Source organism: Conger conger, chromosome 12, assembly GCF_963514075.1.
Source record: "Conger conger chromosome 12, fConCon1.1, whole genome shotgun sequence".
Classification (NCBI taxonomy): Eukaryota; Metazoa; Chordata; class Actinopteri; order Anguilliformes; family Congridae; genus Conger; species Conger conger.
Genome location: NC_083771.1, coordinates 27,879,375 through 27,896,539, shown reverse-complemented (window position 1 = coordinate 27,896,539; position 17,165 = coordinate 27,879,375). Strand labels below are relative to the sequence as shown.

At 41.1% G+C, this 17,165-nt stretch overlaps 1 protein-coding gene across 3 annotated transcripts; it reads right to left on the bottom strand.

Annotated features, from left to right (window-relative positions):
* Nucleotides 1-4,439: 4,439 nt before the first annotated feature.
* Nucleotides 4,440-16,348, bottom strand: LOC133141706 (myosin heavy chain, fast skeletal muscle-like). Of its 3 annotated transcripts, none has more exons than XM_061262350.1 (39): nucleotides 16,142-16,348; nucleotides 15,896-16,039; nucleotides 15,648-15,804; nucleotides 15,523-15,550; nucleotides 15,326-15,425; nucleotides 15,134-15,226; nucleotides 14,981-15,044; nucleotides 14,793-14,891; nucleotides 14,602-14,705; nucleotides 14,375-14,513; nucleotides 13,939-14,057; nucleotides 13,573-13,722; nucleotides 13,303-13,473; nucleotides 12,908-13,211; nucleotides 12,694-12,764; nucleotides 12,507-12,594; nucleotides 12,248-12,365; nucleotides 12,042-12,165; nucleotides 11,797-11,937; nucleotides 11,437-11,688; nucleotides 11,057-11,299; nucleotides 10,798-10,974; nucleotides 10,565-10,710; nucleotides 10,390-10,480; nucleotides 9,919-10,308; nucleotides 9,684-9,810; nucleotides 9,161-9,279; nucleotides 8,870-9,066; nucleotides 8,576-8,759; nucleotides 8,279-8,444; nucleotides 7,810-7,934; nucleotides 7,327-7,635; nucleotides 7,026-7,229; nucleotides 6,807-6,932; nucleotides 6,523-6,693; nucleotides 6,324-6,428; nucleotides 6,137-6,232; nucleotides 5,871-6,002; nucleotides 4,440-4,457 (listed from the first exon to the last, which is right to left on the bottom strand). In XM_061262350.1, exons 1-39 carry the CDS (start codon nucleotides 16,346-16,348, stop codon nucleotides 4,440-4,442), a joined length of 5,799 nt encoding a protein of 1,932 aa, XP_061118334.1. The 3 variants fall into 3 exon arrangements, with proteins under 3 accessions (XP_061118334.1, XP_061118333.1, XP_061118336.1); XM_061262349.1 differs by lacking the exon at nucleotides 4,440-4,457 and adding an exon at nucleotides 5,742-5,762; XM_061262352.1 differs by lacking the exon at nucleotides 4,440-4,457 and adding an exon at nucleotides 5,742-5,762 and having other exon boundaries at nucleotides 12,694-12,755.
* Between the last annotated feature and the right edge of the window lie 817 nt (nucleotides 16,349-17,165).

The following is a 17,165-nucleotide window of genomic DNA, read 5'->3' as shown; positions in this document are numbered from 1 at the left end:
GACTATGGAATAAAAGTGATGAATGGTTTTGCAAAGACCACAACCTGCATCGCGTTTTATTTTTGTAGGTAGTATATTGAAACGTAGCTAGCTATGTGTAGGCTGCAATAATATATTTCAGGTATTGTCTTAATTGCATTAAAGTTTAATTTTAGCTAATGTTTATATACAATGTTATTGTAGCCTATGTAATTTAACTTTAACACCAATGTCTCATACCGTACAATTCTTAAGAAACCTGAAATGAAGCTTTGGAAGATAAAAACGTTTATTAATGCTACTGATAGCTTTATTATTTTGCCTACTAAGAAGATGGCTTTTGTGCAGTATTATCCATACTACAAAGCATAATTAAACAGATGTTCAATTTATTGACGAACTGCCCGCATAGCCAGATCCGATCCGAAGTCGCTTACTATTCCCCCCAAAAAAAGAAATATTGTGTTAGTTTTACTTTCCTCGGATGAATAGGCTAGGCTACAACATGGCAACAATGCTGTCTAAAACAGGGGTAATGAGTATGGTTATTTGACCAATTACACTCGTTGCAGTTTATATGTTCGGGGAATGCTAAATCAATTCTGAAACTAGACTGGGTGAGGGAGCCACACGCGGGTGGCTTGAACCATACAGTTCAATGCTGCTAACGAACGATGAACTGAGTAACATATGAGACCCATGCGTGTACTTTCCTGAAGTACAAGTGAACGAACGACGAACAAATCTTTTGAACAAACGGAGCCAAAAGATCTGGCTCACCTAAATGAACGAACGTCCCCAACACACAGGCATGTGCCTCAAACAAGCTATGGTACCGAGCTGACTTGAGGCAAAATTGGTCCAGGATTGAAAATGCCTAAGGACGGAGGATGCGGTCACGATTTTGTGGACATGGATATTATTTTAGGTAGGGGTAAGGTAGTAAACATTTAGTCAATTTTACTTTTTCCCCCCCTTCTTTTTATTCAGTTATTCACTTTTAAACGTGTTTACTTGCCAGCCAACTAGGTACTGGGATTGTGCTGTGACACGTGTGGGCGATTGCCATCTGCTTGATTTGTTTGTTGAAGTTGCTTGTGGTGGATTTTCTAGATTGCTGTAATGTTAATGTAGCTAGCTAGCTAGCTCGTCAGCGTGCTTCTTATGTTCTATAGATGTTTCTGGTTAGATTACATCCGTAGTGGTCTGAACATACTTTAATGTGCGAGGACGGTTGAAAATCCTTAAAGTCTAGCCATTCTTCACCGACGGCTCAACACCTCCGTTTCTGGTTCTTCATCTACTATAACGGTACGGAATTTATTGATTGATTGATAAAACTTTTATCAGATTGCTCTGAAATTTGCATTGCATAATCATTAGCACCATTTGCAACACCAAAGACAAGAAAACAAACAAAATACATACATTTAACATAACATCACAATCACATAAAACAATGAGGCCCTTCAACGTACATTTTGCCTGGGATTACGCTCCATATTTAATTTTAGGATCGACTGGTGCACAAAAGAGTGCCTCAGTCTAACCCTATTAAATCGTGGAACCCTGTTTCTTCTCTTTAATGGTAGCAATTCATATTCACTGTTCAGAACATGATTGAGGTCAGAAACAATATTGTGAGCAAGCCTCAATATGTTACTATGGTAGGCTGAAGTTTTTCAAGCGGTTGGCCAACAATCTTTGAGGAGATTTTCATTTGGTGGAGCAGTTTTTTAAAAGTAGTGGACAGACATTTGTACCAAGTAGTATTACAATACTGTAAAACACTCATGATCACAAAAAGAAGAATCTGTCTACTTGCCCCAAAGCAGCTAAGACGGCGGAGAAAATAGATTCTTTGTTTTTTTGCAGACAAATTCAATGTGGTCTTTCCAGGATAACAGATGGTCTATCATTACACCCAAGTATTTGTATGAAAATACCTGCTTGATTTTTTTCATTATGAATAACAATCGGAGATTTATAGGAGTCTGATGGTGAACCAAATACAATCTCTTCAGTCTTTTTTGTGTTAATCACAGGAGCATTATTGTCACTCCGCTCGATCACTTTGTTCACACCATGTTGGTGCAGTCCAGGGCTGCCTGAGCTACTTAAGAGAGATATTAAAGCTATATCATCAGAATACTTTAGAATGTATTGATTTGGTGTCTGTACGACACTCATTGGTATAAAGAGTGAAAAGCATAGCTGAACTCACACAACCCTGGGGAGCACCAACATTGGTTGTGATGGCAGATGAAAGAGTTTTGTTTACCTATAATCTGCACTCTGTTAGTGAGAAAAGAAACATACCAATGAATCAAATATGGATTCAGTTCCAACTGGCCCATTTTGGACATCAACATATCTGATTGTATTGTGTTGAAGGCTTACGAAAAATCTAGAAATAGGGCTCTTACGTGAGTGTTGGGATTGTCAAAATGTTTAGAAATTGTACCAAAGTGACTGCAGCATGTTTTGTACCACAACTCTGCTTATAAGCAAATTGGCGTGGATCGAGTTTGTCTTTTGTTGTACTGCAGCCAGCTCAGTTGCAAAGTTCTTCAAAAGAAAAGCGCTACACTCATCCGGCCCAGCAGCTTTCTTAGTATTAGTTTGCTGAAATATCTTCGACAGTGATAATAATTCTGTCTGAAGTAGCAGGTATGACAGTATCGAGCATTTTGGTGCGCTTAACAGAATTATCTAGTGATTCAAATCTGGTAAAGAAAGTGTTTGTCTCATTAGGTTTAGTTGGAGATGACATTCCTGTCATAATTTTCATAGTATCCCACACCGTTTTATGATTATTGACTTTAAAGGCATTTTTCAGACGCTGTCTGTGTGCCAATTTATGATCAGAATTTAGTATGGGTGGCCTACACTTAGATGCATACGCTCCTTTAACATTTACAAAACACTTGTCCAGAATATTATCTTTTCTTGTCTGGTTCTTTACGTACTGTTAGAATCCAGGCATCACAGTCTCCAGGCCACACTGGTTCAAGTCCCCTAGCATTCGGGTATTTGAGTTGTAGTTCATGTACACAGTCAGCTATGGTGCTGGCCGCTTGTTATGCTTTCCCACTGGGGGGCACGTAAACAACAAACAACAAACAACAAAATACACCCAAATTCTCTAGGCAAATAAAAAGATCTCAACGTCATGCCGAGAATTTTCCAACTGGCACCATAGATCTTTATGTACACACAAATACCTCCTCCGCTAGTTTTCCTCGAGTTTCTATCCCTGTCCGCTTAAACAAGGGTGAATCCAGGGATTTCAAAGAGAGAGTCAGGCTTTGTAGGTTGTAGCCAATTTTCCGTGAAACATAACAAAGATGCCTAACAGAATTCTTTACAGTACCTTGTGTATGTCCTTAGCATCTACTTTGTTGCTCAGAGAGCGCAGGTTGTTGAGAGCAATAGATGGAAGGGGTGGCTGATTGAATCTCCTCCCTAGGCCATTTCGAATGCCCCCTCTCCTTTTTCGTTTCTTTCTCCTGTTAGCTAGTTCTGATCAGCTCCTGAGGGATGTTATCCAGCACTGAACGGTAAAAGTGGCTTGAAGTCATCTCCTGAGTCAGCTCCGGTTGTAGCGCCAGCAGAGCCTCTCGGCTGTACGAGCGTGTGAGCCATGATGCCTCACCACACCCGTCCATATTGCTGCTGTTACAAGTTGCACCGACAGACATGGTCCACAAAGGCCAGTAATCCACAGAATCAGAAGCACAGCCGAGGACCTTTCTGTATTTGGCTGCATTCATCCTTCCATCAATTCTGACCAGTCTCCCTATTCCTGCTGCTGAAAAGCACCCCTATAGCATGATGCCGCCACCACCATGTTTCACTGTAGGGATGGTATTAGCCAGGTGATGAGCAGTGCCTGGTGTTTGCCAGAGTGCTTGGAGTTTTGCCCAAAGAGTTTTGTTTTTTTTGTCTCATCAGATCAGAGAATCTTTTTCCTTATGGTCTTGGCAAACTTAAGGGCATTTTACTCAAGCTTCTATCTAGCCACTCTGTTAGAAAAGCCATTGGATTTAAAAAAAGACAATACTGTAATACTTTGTAGACGAATCAGGGACAGGTTGCAGGTCTATTTGAGAGCTTAGTGGAGGAGCCGTACTCATTAGACTTACTGTGCAGTCTCTGGCTCCAAATAATACAACATGGCAGTGCCCCAAAATTTGGCTTCAGTGGTTTTAAAACCCTTTTCACAAACTGAGTCATATGCCTTTTACTCAAGAGTGGCTCACATCTAGCCACTCTACCATAAAGGCCTGATTGATGGAGCCTGCTGAGATGGTTGGCCTTTTAACAGGTTCTCCCATCTCAGCAGAGGACTTCCGGAGCTCTGTTTTGTTTTGTCTGCTCTCTTTTGATTCGTCTTTGTGGCCGAATCAAAAGCAGGTTGCATCACTGTCGAGTCAATCTATTTCACGTGCTTAGTGGACTTACTGCGCAGTCTCTGGCTCCTAATGGTAAATGGTTGGCATTTATATAGCGCTGTACAATTGATGGTTCTCATTCACCCATTCATACACACACTCGCACACCGACGGCGATTGGCTGCCATGCAAGGCGCCAACCTGCTCGTCAGGAGCATTTGGGGGTTAGGTGTCTTGCTCAGGGACACTTCGACACAGCCCGGCCGGGGGATCGAATTGGCAACCCTCCGACTGCCAGACGACTGCTCTTACTGCCTGAGCCATGTCGCCCCGAATAATACAACATGGCAGTGCCCCAAAATTTGACTTAAGTGGTTTTAACACCCTTTTCACAAACTGAGTCAAATGGCCTTTACAGATTACAGAAATCAGGTCATGGCACTGTAATGAATTCTGTACTCTATATGGTAGAAGTGATTCCCTTCAGTCTTGATTATTTATTTTAGCATTGTGTTTCTTTTTTGTGTTGTCTTTCATTACATGTTGATTTATATGTTCTTTTGTGGTATTTTTCATTTTTTTCAATTATGCTAACTCTGGAAACAAAATTTCCCATTGGAAAATAAAGTGTTGAGATAAAGTTAAGCGGTTATGATAAATATCTGAGCATACACATATTTTGTGTATCAATTGTGCGTATATTTGTTCTCAACATTAGTTGAATGCTAATTAAATAATTATGAAGCCACTATTTTTAAATAAATCTGCTTTAATTAGAAACATTCCTCATCTAATGGCAAATATCCACAACTGTTTCTGATCTTCAAATCTGTCTGTGCAGAAATAACTTTAGTCACATCCTACTCTATTTCCTGTATGACATTATTCAAGTAAAATTAATAATTTGACTTTATGATTTGGCACATGTACTTGGGAATTCAAAATTATTTGGCAAACTACAGCCTCAATCATTTTGCTTTTAAGCAGGAAAGAGTTGTATGAAAGTAGATATGAAGATATACTTTATACAAAATGGCATGTTGCACCTGTTCTTAGAAAGTGGGATATCTGAGGGCCCCTCTATAAGGGTTTAGATGACATCTTTACAGGCATAAAAAAGCATTGAACTATTTGGATGTGTGGTGCATCTGTTGGGAGACCATGTTTACCATTATTAAGCTCAATTCACTAAAGCAGTTCCTTCGTAACCAAATCAAGCAATGTTGTGGCATGCTATTTGAAATAAAAACTAAAACAACTTAATGTTTTTTATATTTCAGATTTTATTTCAGGTCGAACAAAGTCTTTCATGATGCCGTTCATATTGTATGAAATTTCACGAGTCTTTGTTGATGTGATTCATCTTATTTATTCAGCTGCTTCCTTGCCCTTTAAAAATATAGAGGAAAATCAATGAATGGGACATCACAAGCACAGCTTTATCTGTAAGAAAAGTGTAACAAATTCACATTACATCAAATTAAAAAATGAACTCACTTTGCCAGCATCACGGCTCTTGGCTCTCATCTTGTTGACCTGGGATTCAGCAATGTCAGCACGCTCCTCTGCTTCTTCCAGTTCATGCTGGACCTTCCTTAACTTGGACAGGTGGGTATTGGCTTGTTCTTCCTGTAAGGGAGTTAGACATTTTTTCATTGTTTTCATGCCGATATTTGTTCTCTTACAGTACCTCAACTGACTGAATAGTAGTCAGTGTACTGCCTGAAGTTTCAAAAGCATTTGTTAATGAAAATGTGACTCACTGCTTCCTCAGACTGCCTCTTGTATGCCTTGACCTTCAGCTGAAGTTTGTCCACCAGATCCTGCAGCCTGGCAACATTCTTCTTGTCCTCCTCAGTCTAGATACAGTTGAAGAAGTTATATTTATTATGTTGGCAGTCTATAACACTGGATCACTCCTTCAATGTTATGTAAGGAAACTTCTTGTACCTGGTAGGTGAGCTCCTTGACTCTCCTCTCATATTTACGGACACCTTTAACAGCATCAGCACCACGTTTCTGCTCATTTTCAACCTCGGCCTCCAGCTCACGAACCTTCAAATGAGAATCATCTTTTATAAATCATAGTCATTACAGAAAAGCTTCATCCTACGCTGTCTCTGTTAAGAATGGACAACTGATAGATTACCCTTGATTCCAGTTTCTGGAGCTGTTTCTTTCCACCCTTCATGGCCAGGTTCTCTGCCTCATCAAGACGGTGCTGCAGGTCCTTGACAGTGACCTCCAGGTTCTTCTTCATCCTCTCCAGGTGAGCACTGGTGTCCTGCTCCTTCTTCAGCTCCTCTGCCATCATGGCAGCCTAGAATGTCACATGGGGAATATGCTTTCCATAAACTCAACAGTATCAGAGGTAACTCTGGTCAGATTGAGGATGCATTTCATTGCCTCCACTATGTTGGTACCGTGACTCACATCAGTGATGGCCTTCTTGGCCTTATCTTCTGCATTCCTTGCTTCCTGGATGGTGTCGTCCACTTCACTCTGGAGCGAAGCAAAGTCACCTTCCAGCTTCTTCTTGGTGTTGAGAAGGCTTGTATTCTAGGCAGAGACAGATATCATGTTCATGAAGTGCATTCTGCTTTAAGCAAGCTTCTGAAACCAAGTGTGTGAAGAATAACCTTTCATATGTACCTGGGAGTGCAGCAGACCCACACGCTCGCTGGCATCCACCAGCTCCTGCTCTGCCACTTTGCGGCCTCTCTCTGTCTGCTCCAGAGCAGCCCTGAGTTCCTCAATCTCAGCCAGCATCAGGCAGTTCCTGCGCTCCACCATGGCAGCCTGCTCTTTCAGGTCCTCCTGACCTCTGACTGCATCATCAAGGTGCAATTGGGCATCCTAAAGATTCATATAAACCAGACTTAATGAGTCCTTGGGGAATTCTTCACAATCATTTGAAATTTACAACATATATACCTGGATAAGGACAAGTTACCTTTAGCTGCCCTTGGACGTTCCTCAGCTGTTTCTGGGCTTCAGCGGACTGGCGGTTAGCATGGCTCAGCTGAATTTCCATCTCATTGAGATCTCCCTCCATCTTCTTCTTCACCCTGAGGGCATCATTCCTGCTTCTGACCTCAGAGTCGAGGGTGGTCTGCATTGTGTCAATCACCCTCTGGCTGTTCCTCTTGACCTGCTCCATCTCCTCATCCTTCTCTGCAAGTTTCCTGTCAATTTCTCCCTTTATCTGGTTCAGCTCCAGCTGGACACGGAGAATCTTGGTCTCTTCATGCTCCAGAGTTCCCTGCAAGTGAATAGAGATCATTGTAAATGTACTGTGGGGAGATTCTCTATTTAATTAATGTTTTTAGATTAAACCTACAATGATACAGTAACACCAACATCCGAAAGATAAATTGAAGTGTTTTTTGAAGTGTATTATTTTTCATCATTATGATGTAGTGGTTATGAGGTATACCTCTGCCTCTTCCAGTGCAGTCTGGATCTCTGCCTTCTCAGTCTCCACAGTCTTCTTTGCCTTCTCCAATTCATGCATGGCTTTTCCTGACTCACCAATCTGCTCGGTTAGGTCTGAAATTTCCTCTGCAGGCAAGAAAAAGGCCTTTAAAATCATGAGATAGTCCTGATGTTATTCTTAATACCCCATCTTAAGGCAGTAGTATGCTAATGTACATGTTACTACCTAAAAAGGTAAGTTTAAAAAAAATAGTACACTTTACACTTTATTGCACTAATATCATTGAATTATAATTGATGATTGAAACATTATCAAAAGACTGTGCCACCTTGTTACACAAATGCAAAACTATTCATGTAATATTTCCTTTAACCTTCTGCTGGCATTAAGTTTCAAGTTTTTTTAAGTTAGTTGACCAGTTTTCCAAAACTGATACTTTTTTGTTCCCATCCTTGAGACTCAAACTTACGTTGCAGGTTCTTGTTCTCTCGTTTCAGAGTCTCCAGATGATCCAGAGCTTCCTCATAGGAGTTCTTCAGCTTGAAGAGCTCAGTGCTGAGAGAACGGGCCTCTTTCTGAGCCCCTTCTACCTCAGCCTGGCCTTCCTCAAACTTCTGCTTCCATTCTGCCAGAACCTAGAAGAAATTTCTGACTGTGACTTTCATTCAATATCACACCATCATTTTTACTCTCAACAAAGCCACATGGTAGAATGGCTTACATTGCTAGCATGTATTATTATTATAATGATGATTCCATGCATTACCTTGTCAAAGTTCCTCTGCTTCTTGTCAAGATTGGCTGCCAGGGCATTTGCCCTCTCCACATCAATCATGAGATCTTCCACTTCTCCTTGCAATCTCTGCTTGGTCTTCTCCAGAGAGGCACACTTGGAGTTCACAGCCTCAATTTGCTCCTCTGCCTCTTGTAGACGTTGAGCCAGCTTTTTCCTGATGGAAGTGGTATCAATTAAAATTTGTAAGATATCTGATGTTATTTACTCCTCCACAGAAGTTTATTGATGTATGTGAGATTAATGTATGCACGATTGTGAGATTACTTGGCCTCCTCCAGCTCCTCAGTTCGCTGAATGGCATCAGTCTCATATTTGGATCTCCACTGAGCCACCTCGCTGTTGGCCTTGGACATTCCACGCTGAAGCTCAGCTTTGGCCTCCTGCTCCTCCTCATACTGCTCCCTCAGCAGGTCACAGTCATGGCGGGCTGACTGCAACCCATGGGCCAGGGCATTCTTAGCCTGTGGAAAATAGAGGATATTAGTGTAAACCTTGTTTCAATAGGGGACAACTACAACTCATACGATGTCTTATGAATGCGTAAAAATATATTACCTTAACCTCCTCTTCATGTTGTCTCTTCAGTTCCTCAATTTGCTGAGTGTAAGCCTGTTTGCCTCTTGTTAGCTGTGATAGAAGGGATTCCTTCTCTTCCAACTGTCGACCAAATTCACCTGAGTGGACACAGTTGTAAAGTGCAATGTATTATAAAATAATACAATGGCTGTTTTTATTTAATTTACTCATGATTATTAATGGGTGGCATTCACCTTCTCATTCACCCATTCATACATACACACTCACATACCAATGGCAATTGGTTGCCATGGAAGGCACAAAGCAGCTCATCAGGAGCATTTGGGAATTTGGTGTCTTGCGCAGGGACACTTCGACAGACCCAAGTTGGGATTGAACCGACAACCCTCCGACTGCCAGAGGACAGCTCTTACCACCTGAGCCAATTCGTATTCTGTTCCGTCCATTTTAAAACCGAGTGTTGTCTCAAGATAACTCATGAATTATTAAAAACTGAATACATTGCCACAGTGCAGCATATTCCAATCAATATTTTCCTTACCATTCTCTGTTAACAATCTGGCTTTCTGTGCACCGAGATCATTTATCTGTCGCGCATTCTCATCATTTTTGCATTTGATTTCACTGAGTTGGTCCTCAAGAGTACGACACAACTTCTCCAGATTCCCCTGTTTATGAGAAAAAATGACATGGCTTTACTATTGTTTTATTTGTTCTGTTAATTTATTTGTCGCTATTATTACCATGATGAACACAGTCATAAGAAGGTCACTGACCTTAGCTTTAGCAATAGCCTCCATGTTACTGGAGAGGTCATCAATTTCCATTTTATATTCACTCTTCTCCTTCTCCAGCTTCTGCTTAACTCGCTGAAGGTTGTCGATTTGTTCTCCCAGTTCAGCCACGCTGTCGGCCTGCTTCTTGCGGAGAGCGGCAGCAGTTGCCTCATGCTGCAGGGTGGACTCCTCCAGGTCACGGCGCAGCTTCTGGAACTCAGCTTCACGCTTCTTGTTCATCTCTATCTGGGCAGAAGTTGCACCCCCTGCTTCCTCCAGCCTCTCACTGATCTCCTCAAGTTCCCTGGAGAGATCAGCTCTCTGTTTCTCAACCTTAGCCCGAGCAGCACGCTCAGCCTCGATTTCCTCCTCCAGTTCCTCAATGCGAGCCTGTATGTTGAAAGGGTTAGATGGTATGTTATCCAATGGAATTAGTACCTAATTAATATAAGGGATGAGAAGGGGCTATACCTGAAGCTCCTTAATCTTCTTTTGAAGTTGAGCACCCAAGGATTGTTCATCCTCTATCTTGCTGAGGAGCTGGCTGGTCTCAAAGTCCTTCCTATGAAGCAAAAATACTTTCAATATGTAGAGCAGCTCACGGACTCTGTTCTGAAGTGGATCGGTAAGTCAAGTTATTTCTTACTTCTTGATTTTCTCCTCTGACTGCTGCTTGTCATTTTCCAGATCCATGATGGATTCTTGAGCCATTTTCAGATCCCCCTCAAGCTTTCTCTTTGCTCTCTCAAGATCCATGCGAATCTTCTTCTCTTGTTCCAGAGAACCTTCAAGCTACAAATTAAAATACATTGTCAGGAATTAAGGATCACTTCATATCAAACACAAGCTCACATCAAAAAGAAAGAAAAGCAAGCTCACATCATCGACTTGTTGCTCAAGCTTGGTCTTGGCTTTGGACAGCGTGTTGACTTTGTCCTCCTCTCCCTGCAGGTCATCCAGAGTCTGCTGGTGTGCCTCTTGGAGGGCTTTCTTCTCCTTGGTCAACTTGGAAATGCTCTCATCCTGAGAGGCCATCTCCTCAGTCAGATTTTTCACCTAGAAATAGTCACCAGCATTAGTATAGAAGAACATATCTGGAGCTCAATTTACCATTTTGATAAGACATTTGCGCTCAAACCTTGTTTTCTGTGGCATGTTTTTCCTTCTCCACTTTGGCCAAGGTGAGCTCCAGGTCATCAATGTCTTTCTTCAGCTCAGAGCACTCATCCTCTAGTTTCCTCTTCTTAGCAGTGAGCTCAGCATTAATTTCCTCCTCATCTTCCAATCTTTCAGATGTTTCTTTGAGTTTTGCTTCCAGCTGAATCTTACTTTTGATGAGTCCCTCGCATCTCTCCTCAGCATCCACAAGGCCTTCAGATTCCTTGGATTATAATGAAAGAGGATTTATAAGTGAGAGAAATAACATCCCCTGGACCTGTAATGTGTTGGTATTAATACTGATTAGCAATACCATGCAATCATTTTGTGTGTGTGTTAAGGTTAAACATTGGAACTCACAGATGCTACTTGGAGCTGCAGGTCATTCTTTTCTTGCAGCAGAGAAACCATTTTCTCTTCAAGCTCCTTCTTCCTCGCCTCTGCCTTGGCCAGATCTTCCTTGCATTTGGTAAAGTCCTCCTTCATTTGGGCCATTTCCTTCTCAGCTTCTGCACTCTTCAGAAGTGGCTTGATCTTGAAGTACAACTTCATCCATGGCCAATGTTTCACATTCATGAATGAGCGGATGTTGTACTGGATTGAGAAAATAGACTCCCTGTGCAATGAACACATAGCACACAAGGTTATGTTTTTCATTCAATGAAAGTTAATTAGCTTCATTAGTCACACATCTGCTTCTGGCTTTACTATTGTTTTTACTTGCCTCCTTTCCATCATCTTCACAAACTCCCTTCTCATAAGGAAACCACGGCACAGAGCCTGAGTCATGGTCACCAGAGCTGCCAGTTTCTCATCTCGCATCTCCTCTAGGGTACCCAGCAGCCCAGCTTTGAAGAACACCTACAATAAATATCAGGTGCATATTAGTTTCAATTTAGTCAGGCTTTGTGTTCACTGGCTGTTTTCTCTGAATAAATAGATATTCATGAAATGAGTTCCTTTACCTTTGTGTGGCCAAACTTATACTGAGTGTGATCGACATCAATGGATCCCAAGAGCTTCTCGGAAGCTTTCTTGTTGTCAATGAACTGCCCCTCTGGGATAACACTGGCATTCAGTACCTTGTATCTGTAAAAAGTAAATTGAAGTCAACTGATTCTCAGATATTGTCACAAATAGAGAAGAAATACATTCACGAAGACTGAATCACCTCTGCTTGAAGTCAGCATAGAGAATTCTGCTGGGGAAACCCTTTCTGCAGATTCTGATACCTTCCAGTACACCATTGCACCTCAGCTGGTGGATGACGAGGAAGTTCTCCATGAGACCTGTGGAGATATTCAGAATTATGTATCACAGTTTTGAGTGCATATGGGCTGTTTACCTGGGCTTTGAAATGTATATGAGCATTCAATAAACACTTTACACTTAAAAGGCACAGGTTAATTTGTGTACTGTTGAAACAGTACCTGGTGTTTTGGACTCATTGGGAATCAGGCAACGCACAAAGTGAGGATGAGTGCTTCTCAAGTTGGTCATCAGCTTGCCCAAGTTCTCCTGCAGCGTGATACAATAAATGGTGATCAGTTTATGCCGTAATATTGCAGCAGTATTACTCAAGACTTCCTATTGTGTTCCTAAGCCAGACAAACCTACCCTGAACTGAGAGGACACAGTCTGCATTGAACCACCCTTCTTCTTGCCTCCCTTCTTGCCGCCTCCACTCTCTGAAAAAATCAGAGCCGTTTAAATGAGTAATATCATCGTAATTTTATGCATGCAGTTATCATTTTAAAGGTTCTGTTTGTCATCAGATGTTCAAAAGTAAAGCTCATGGGAATAGTACTGACATGAGTTTCTTGATTCTTACCCTCAGCCCCAGTAGGTACATACAGGAGAGCCAACAGTTTCACTGGGGACTTCTGGTACAGCTGTATAACAGAGTCATTCAGGGGGTCCTTATTCTTGTCCAGCCAGCCACAGATGTTGTAATCCACAGTGCCAGCATAGTGCACAAGGGAGAAGTGGGCCTCAGCCTTGCCTTTGGCAGGCTTGGGTTTCTGGAAGGCATTGGACTTGCCAAGGTGCTGGTCATACAGTTTGTTCTTGAAAGTTGTGTCTGAGGCCTTAGGGAACATACACTCCTCTTCAAGGATGGAGAAGATGCCCATTGGCTGTTGAAATAGAACATGAACACAATTAAGTCATGAACACGTGAACAAAAAGCACATAAGAACTTTTATTTTTTCAGAAACATTTCCTCACCTTCTCAATAAGCTCAATGCAGGCAGCCAAATCCATACCAAAGTCAATGAACTCCCAGTGAATTCCCTCTTTCTTGTACTCCTCTTGTTCCAGCACAAACATGTGGTGGTTGAAGAACTGTTGCAGTTTCTCATTGGTGAAGTTGATGCACAGCTGTTCCATGCTGTTGAACTTCAAGTAGAAACCATATTCATGAATCAGCATTTTTTACATGCTCAAATAACATTTAGATTTGAATGACATGGTGTGGTTTTATTGCTTTGTACTTACATCAAAAATTTCAAAGCCAGCGATATCCAGCACACCGATGAAGAACTGTCTCGGCTGCTTTGTGTCCAACATCTGGTTGATGCGGATGACCATCCACAAGAACATCCTCTCATAGATAGATTTGGCCAGAGCGCTCACTGAATTGTTGACCTGTGAGAATAATAAGAATACGTATTTATCTATCCTCCCTCATATGTTGAGGTATTTCAGCTGTTATTTTGGTGAAAAATGTAAACATGGATGTGAAAAAGAGTGTGGCATTGAGATGGGATCACTCAAATGGCCTGAATGATCTGCTGTTGTATCAATATGTAACATTATACTTTTCAATGTGAGGTGATTTGTGTTCAATTATAAATACTCTACCTGTGGTACAGTCTGCCCCTTGGTGACAAACTCATTGCCAACCTTCACTCTGGGATAGCACAAAGCCTTAAGCATATCAGCTGAGTTCAGGCCCAAGAGATAACCAATTTTATCAGCCACTGAAATGAGAATATAGCAAGGTGAGATCCAGAGATTGTGGTTACACAGACATTGATTAGGATAAACCTTGGATATCTTTTCTGTGACCTAGATGGGTAGTCAGTAAAATGCACAATGATGTAGAACACATTGACTTAGCGCTAGTGTGTTCTAAACTTATTGGACCAAATGACCTGAACTTTTAGCTTTTATGTTTTACTTTCGTCAACTGCTTATAATTATGATCATAATTACTATGAATCTTAATTTGTATGATTCAACTTTTTGCTAGAAAGCTGACATATATAGTTGACAACCTCAGAAACTATAGACTCACCCTCTGTGCCATCAGGTTCAGCCTGCTCCTCTCGCTGTTTCTGCTTGAACTTCATGTTACCATGATGCATCACAGCACCAGTCAGCTTGTAGATACCCATTTTCTCCTCATTGACGAAGCCCAAGATGTCAATGGCAGTCTAGATGATAAAGATGGGTTTACATTAGAGAGAGAAAGTTCATTCTAATTACAAGCTGTAGTAGCTGAAGAATCAGTGCATCACTCACATCTGTAGCCACCAGCTCCTCCTTATCATCAATACTGGCCACAGTGATCTGGCCCTGGCTGATCATGGGGAAATCATAGGGGTTGGTTGTGATGAGTGTCATTTCTGTGGGAGAAAAATGTTGATTTTCAATCAGTCAGACATTTCCCAAAGTTTTTTTTTATTATTTAAGTTTGGTCAAAGCAATCTCACCAATCAGCTCAGGTTTGTGGTTGGTCATCATCTGATAAAAGATGTGATACCCTCTCTCATCAGGAAGCTGGAATGACACTCTGGACTTCTCCAGCAGATCTGTGCAAGACATGTTTTTAAAATCAAATCAACTTTCCCAAAGTATCAATCTATAAATGTTCAAATTAACAGATTTAAACACAACTCACAAGTTTCAATGTCAGCACTGGCCAGTTTTCCTGATGTGCCAAAATGAATTCTGATGAATTTACCCTATTGGAAACAGTGTTGTTAGCATTGGTGAACTGTTATGAGATACCAATAAATCTCTTCAATGGTTTATGGTTTCCTTTCAGACTTACAAAGCGCGAGGAGTTGTCATTCCTCACAGTCTTGGCATTGCCATAAGCTTCCAACAGGGGGTTAGCTGCAATGATCTGATCCTCCAGCGATCCCTACGGAAGCAAACACAGGTCACAGCAGATAAACTCCAACATGTTCCTGCATTTTCAATTCCTCCGTTCTAATGTGCAAAAAAACCAACATTTTCTCACCTTGCTTGTGTCTTTCTTTTTGTCACCTGACACTGAGATTGTTGCAAAGTACTGGATGACACGCTTGGTGTTCACAGTCTTTCCAGCACCAGATTCTCCACTGGGAAGTAAGAAAGAGAAGAGATCAGATCAGTCTTTGTCCAACACAAGATTGGACAGTTTTATATTTGTACAAGACGCTTAATGGAAATACTTACGTAATCAGGATAGACTGATTTTCTCTATCTGCAAAAACAAAGTGTATTTTTTTTGAAAATCTTTTTACTTACAATTAAGGAAATTTGAAAGTAAAACATATCCACTATTGCAAATGCAACCTTACCAGTGAGCATGGACTGATAGGCATTGTCTGAGACAGAGAAGATGTGTGGTGGGGCCTCCATGCGCTTTTTGCCTCTGTAGGCCGCTACGACATCTTGGTCGTACACTGGGAGCCACTTGTAGGGATTTACAGTGGCACAGAAGAGCCCAGAGTAGGTCTGAAACAGGAAAGTAATGCATTTCAGATAAACGGCAGATTCTGTGTAGCATGGAAAAATCATTCATTGTGAACAGTTTTAAAAGTCTTACGTAGATCATCCATGCTGCGTAACGCTCTTTGAGGTTATACAGCACAGAGGCTTCATTGAGGTGAGTCATCATAGCCATGTCCTCAATTTTATCGAACTTGGGGGGGTTCATTGGGGTGACATCATCCTCCTTAACTGTTACAGTCTGAAAGAAGTCATAGCATTATAATCAGCCAAGACACTCACATAGTCAAACACTCTTAACCTGCTCAGTGGATACTTTTTCTCCAAAGGGTGAAAGACTTACCTCCTGAGTATCAAGCACTTTGACGGTGACTTTGCCTCCATCTTTGCTCAGGATTGTGCCTTTAAGGTACAGCTCCTTAGCATGAGCCACATAGCAGGCTGTCTTAGCATCGAAAGGTTTGCTTTGTGCCTCGATTCGCTCCTTCTCAGGCTTGCGCAGGTATATGGCAGCCTTGCCATAAATGGCCATTTCGGCGTCTGTACTCATGGTTCCTGCTCACTGTGGAAGTACAGATCGTGTCAGTTCCATCAACACTGCTTTCCACATTCTTTGAATTTGTCAGGGCCATATTACTTTTTGTATTCATAAGTGCCAATTATCTTACCTTTTTTTCCCCACCAAGAGCACTTTTTCAGGACGCTGCAAAACATAATATTAAAAAGCAAAAAAAAATTTGTTTCACAATTTTTAAAAATAAATATTCTAATAATTTAATAAAATTTCCAGCTCCCTATTTCCATTAGCATGTCTGGAAATGGAGAATACATGGCAAACAAAATAATTGTATTGATAAAAAAAACATTATTATTGTATACCCAGTTCCCTAATATTTTCATCATGTATATGTATTCCCAGATGTTTTTTGTCATTTAAGCAGATGTATGTCATCTACTGTACAATATGAAAGCCATATTCATTCCTGAACTTAATTTATGCATGCAAAATAAAGTCACACAACATTTGCAATATTCCAAAACTAATGGAAAATGTGAAACATTAATTATATAATTATTAAAAAAAGTTTTTTTTAATATGCACATAATTTATACATACGTACAGTACATAAATACAGGGGGCCCTACTGCATTAAACACAGAAACTAAAACATTCACTTGGGATCTGCTCTTACAGTGTTAGTTGAAAGATATATGGCACTCACCACAGGCTGGCTCTAAAGGTCTCGATGTCCTTCTCTGTTATGAACACGTGTGTAGGGATACTTATATTGGGTTGTAAATGCTAGCCAAGCACAAGCTAAATTTGGACAGCTGTAGTCAAGCTATGTATTTGTCATGGAGTTTCA